The sequence below is a fragment of the Lactuca sativa genome, chromosome 6 (genome assembly GCF_002870075.4).
Source record: "Lactuca sativa cultivar Salinas chromosome 6, Lsat_Salinas_v11, whole genome shotgun sequence".
NCBI lineage: Eukaryota > Viridiplantae > Streptophyta > Magnoliopsida > Asterales > Asteraceae > Lactuca > Lactuca sativa.
Window position 1 is genome coordinate 160,908,626 of NC_056628.2, and position 5,566 is coordinate 160,914,191.

General features: G+C 35.1%; 1 protein-coding gene across 1 annotated transcript; it reads left to right on the plus strand.

Moving 5' to 3' along the window:
- Positions 1–2,323: 2,323 nt before the first annotated feature.
- On the plus strand, positions 2,324–3,392 carry LOC111904536 (21 kDa protein). Its single transcript, XM_023900290.3, has one exon. It carries the CDS (start codon positions 2,456–2,458, stop codon positions 3,053–3,055), a length of 600 nt encoding a protein of 199 aa, XP_023756058.1. The 5' UTR covers positions 2,324–2,455; the 3' UTR covers positions 3,056–3,392.
- Positions 3,393–5,566: the final 2,174 nt, after the last annotated feature.

Genomic DNA, 5,566 nt, shown 5'->3' on the forward strand with positions numbered 1-5,566 from the left:
ATTAAAACTAACAAATTAAGTATAACATTTTAAAAGTTAAAAAACATAACTTTATAAATAGAAGCAAATATATTATTTTAATATTAAAATTTAGTTTATATATGATTACACTTTAGGTTTGATATTTATTTAACCTAATTAACCAAAATTATTATTATTATTAGAAAGAAATTGAAAAGTCATGGGAGTTTTAAATGAATGTGGTGAAAGGAAAAACATATGGGAGTTTCAAATGAATATGGTGAAAGGAAAAATGCTTCCTTTATATATATATATATATATATATATATATATATATATATATATATATATATATATATATATATATATATATATATATATATATATCACAACAAGAAAATGCACCTTTAGGGACGACAAAATGCGTCGCAAATAGTCAAAATTCTCGCCCCTAATGGTATTAGGGACGACATGTCGTCTCAATTGGGTTGCCGCAAATACCTCGTAGCTAATACCTAAAAGTCGTCCCTAAAGGTGTCGTCCCTAATACATGTCGTCGCAAATAACATTTGTCGTCCCTAATATTCCGGCTACCGGTCAATGTTACTCCGGCCAAATATTCCGGCGGGATGTGTCGTCGCTAATGCTTAAGATCGTCCCTAAAGGTGTCGCCACTAATGCTTAAGATCATCCCTAAAGGTGTCGCCACTAATGCTTAAGATCATCCCTAAAGGTGTCGCCATTAATGCTTGTTTTTTAGATAAAATTTATATTTTATATTAGTTTATATTATAAAAATACAAAAATTATAAAATTATAAATCTTATAATTTAAAATTTTGCATTACATAAAACATCAAATAAAATAACATAAAATATATCACATTAACATCATCTAAGTCCATAATAAAATCATCCATAACATAAAGTAATATATACTAATCGACGTACGTCCCATCATCGTTTTCCTTGTTGTTGGTTGCATTGTCGACTTGCTTGCTAAATGACCGGATAATATCTCCAATTGCCGTCACAAACGCCGGGTTTTAGAGAAAAACGTTAACATCCACATCCTATAAAGTAATAATATAAGTTAAAATATATCATACTATAAAAACAAATTATTATTACTTAACAATTAAGTCACAAACACATTAAGTCCTTAACAATTTAACAAACAACCAAATCGGAGTTTGTCGCCGTTGCTGCAGATGCCGGAAAATTGGAGTTTGTCGCGTGAAAACGTATCACAACGTCGGCTAAATGAGGGGGAGATGAGGAGTGAAGAGGAAAGGAGAAATGAAAGGATTTGTGGTGTTGGTCGCCGATCAAATCGAGAGGATCGGGGTGTTTTTGGCATGAAAATCGCCGGAAATCGTGTAAGAGATTTTTAGAGTGTAGCTGTAACCTGTTTTGAGAGACGATGGGGAGGTAATTAAAGCGGTCGTACCCTTTACCGGCGACGCTATTTGCAGCGACGAGGCACTAATTGGGGCGATACGTTGGAGGGAAGATATTGCGCGTCTTTTTTTGTGACTAGTAGCGACGACAACGTCGTCTCTATTATCGTCGCCGTTATTGCCCCGGAGAAACCCTGCCTGTTGGATCATATAAAAAACGAACGGCTACGATTCACTTTGGGCGAAGTCACACGGATCGTCGACGTGGACTATTAGAGGCGACCCTTTAGCGGCGACTCGAAGTTTTTAGCGACGACAAACCGCTTCTTGTCGCATGTCGTCCCTAATACTACCTGTCGTCTCTAATGGTGTCGCCCCTAATAACTATATTTCTTGTTGTGTGTGTGTGTGTGTATACACATTGGTTCTGGCGGATATGCAGCGGGTAACGGTTCCGAAAAAATGAGAATCGAAACCGGAACCGACAGTTCCAAGGCGGTTTCGGTTCCGAATGCGGATACCGTATTCCGTTGTTCATCCCTATTTGGTAGGACACTTATAATCTCATGCCTTTGTGATACTAGAAAAGGACTGTACATATAAGTCATTTTCTAGAATTAAGAATTTAGAAAGGCTGTTTAGAATCAATAAACTGATGGTTGTCAAAGGCCGAAGCGGTGATCCAAAAGAGCGGTTTTAGGAAGAAATTTTCTAGAAATATGTCGACTATCTCTTATTCAAAAAGTTAAAACATAGAGAAGTTGACTAAAAATAAGCATAAATCTTAATGGTAATACTGAAGTCAAAACATATGAGAAGGGGATTGACCCTGGATATTAAAGAAGAGCACGTGACTATCTCGAATCAATCTCATTTGTTTTTTTATATTCGTTTAAAAGAGCAATTAATTAAGTACCTCCTGATTCAATCTCATGGATGAATAGTCTATCTGTAAAACCTTGACTTCACAAGTGTCTAAGGATTTTATAAGTAGTATATAAACCCCTCAAACGATCTTATGTTCTTCATCCAACCCCACTTCACTTTTCATATCTCTCACTCTTGATTAACATATTCCCTCAAACCCTCTGAGTTATGGATAAACTAGGAGTTTACTTGCAAATCCTCCTTGTGGCCCTCCACTACACCACAAGCAGTGCCTCCACCGCTGCCATGAACTACGTCACAGCCTCATGCAATACAACCCGCTACCCATCACTCTGTGTCCGTTGTCTCTCAAGTTATGCTGATTCTATCCAAGGAAACGATTTAAAGCTTGCGAAAGCAGCCATTTCTGTGAGCCTAAACAACGCCAATTCCACGACAGCATACATTTCAAAACTGGCTGCGTCGTCAGGACTGAAACCAAACATCTACCAGGCTGTGAAAGACTGTGTAAACAACATGAACAATTGTGTGTCAAGCCTAAACCAATCGGTTCAGGAGCTCGAGAGAATGGGTCAGTTTAGAGGCCAGAGCTTCGAATGGCACATGAGTAACATCAAAACATGGGTAAGTTCTGCTCTTACGAATCAAAACACCTGTAGTAGAGGATTCTCTGATGGTTCCGTTGATGGACCTGTGAAGGATGCTGTTGTTAGGAGGATGAGTTATGTAACGCAGCTCACTAGCAATGCACTTGCTTTGGTCAATAGGTTTGCTTTGAGGCATAAAGCTGGTACCCACATGCCTTAAACACTCAGAGAGTTCAAGGTTTCCAACACAGAGAAAATGTCATAGAAATCTAGCTAGGTTACGTGGGCACTCGATATATACGGTTACATTCCTATACTGACTTGTAACCTGTGCAACAAAACTTATACATTAATAGTTGTTTTTTTCTTTCACTAGTTTTTGTCTTGTATCATGAAAAATTAGTTGGTTACTATTTATGTGCATGTTCCTAATCACAAATTTTGTTAACCTGTAGCGTTAGCAATGCTGCCTTTCACAATCTCTATTAAGATCGATCCATAAGATTATTTTGAGGTTTGTAAGATCAAGATTGTGATCAGGATTTCCTGATCCTATAAAATTACATACAAGGTAATTGATTATTAAATAAAATGTATTTTGGGTATAACATGGTTAAATTGCTCTATGTAATAGCTATTAGGATTAATTATTTATCGTCCAACTAGTGTATAATACGTGGGTGCCACGATAATAAAATGAATTAAACCTTAATACTAAAAATTTAAAATTATTAATTAATTATTTTAAATAATTATTTATTAAAAGACATTTTCTAGTTATATAAAATTATAATCGTTGATTTAAATAAATACGTGACCTTATAATATTTATTAATTTTATTTTAATTTTTATTCTAATGTTATTAATATAATGTAATTAGAGTGGGAAAATTTAAAATTTAAAATTTAAAATGAAGAATAAATAGGTTGACAGGTGGCATGATATTAAATAGAAAGCCTCATGATAAAATGACACATGACAAATGAAGAATAAACATATTTTTTTATTAGAATAGAGAGAGGAAGATAATAGCAACTTGCAATCTTTATGTTATTTGTCTTAAATATCTAACACATTATTTGTTTTAATTTTAAAGAAGAAAGGATTTTAATTTTTGAAGCTCAATTAAAAACGGTAATTTCTCAGAAAAATAAACTGGAAAAATGTTCACTTCATTGTTAATGAGCTTCAACTTTTGAAGGAAGATATTTATAATAATTCAAAGCCAAATTTCTAATTCTACCATCAATGAGGATAAAACATAAAAGAAGAAAAAGAATTATATTTTGTTAGTCATTATGGTTTACAAAACAGTAAAAGAATAGGTTATTCTTGATTGGCGATTAGGTAAAAACACCGAGTTAACTAGTAAATAGGTAAAGATAATAAATATTAGATTCAAATTTGGCAATTTTCATTGAGTGGTAGGATTGGATCTGATCTCGATCTTACAATCCTGATCACAATCCTAAAATCTTGTGTGCGATCTTATATATCATATGATCCTACTGGATCTAATAAAATTTTCATAGATAGTAGGATCATACAATCAAAAACCCGATTTTGACAACTTTAATATCTATTAATCATCAACCTTATCCATTGTTTCGTTTTATCATATCATTTGTTTCATCCACTTTCTATTGATTTAAACTTTCTCTAAATACTTACTACTAGGCAAAATATCAACACTTTTAGATTTAGATTCAGAGAGGCTCGGTTTTGGTTAACAATTCCCTTACCAAAGTGTTCCAGATTCAGAGAGGCTTGAGGCAAGGAGACACTATGTTTCCTTTTCTTTTTATTTTAGCTATGGAGGGTTTACATGTGGCTTTAGAGATGGCTCAGAAGGCTAATGCTTTCAGAGGGATCTCTATTGGTAGAATTGAGATTTCTCATCTCATTTACACAGATGATGTAGTTCTTCTTTCTCCCTGGAGTTTGGATAATGCGTATTATTTGGTCCGTATTTTGAGATGTTTCTATATGGATTTCGGTTTAAAGATCAATTTGCATAAAAGCAAATTGATTGGAGTTGGGGTCTCTTCCTCCTAGATTTCGAGTATAGCTAGTGGTATGGGTTGTGCTTCTGAGTCTATTCCTTTTATACATCTTGGGGTGTCGGTAGGTCAAAACATGTCACGTGTTAATGGGTGGTCTGCCATTTAGATAGATTTTTTTCCAGATTAACAGGGTGCAAGGCTAAATGTCTTTCGGTGGGTGGTCACCTTACCTTCATTAAGTCGGTTCTTGGTTTATTAGGTAGCTATTTGATGTCGGTCTTCCCTACTCTGATCATGGTTCTTAGATCCTTGGAGTCTATGAGAGCCAACTTCTTTTGGGGTGCTGATTTGGATGAGTGACGATTGCATTGGATTAGATGGGATACAATCCTGGTCTCTAAACGTATTGGGGGCCTGGGAGTTGGTATGTAACGCCCGTAGATCCGGGCTAGTCAATTTAGAGACGATAAGCGTCAAAAATGACTTTTATATAGAAGATTATTTATAATGAATAATCTTAACTAAGTTGTAGTATATGTTACAAGGATTTTTTGCATATAAAGAACGCCGAAATCCGAGTTATAACGAAGAAGTTATGACCTGTCGAAGTTTCGCAACAGAACCGACACGACACAGCGAGACGTAAATAGTGAAATTACGTTAGAGCGATATTTAGCCCTAGTGATCTAAACGAGAGTCGTAGAGTTCGTTAAACCGAGAGCATGCA

Excerpts from the sequence above, each read along its gene's own strand:
- LOC111904536 (XM_023900290.3), top strand. The coding sequence starts at position 2,456 with ATGGATAAACTAGGAGTTTACTTGCAAATCCTCCTTGTGGCCCTCCAC.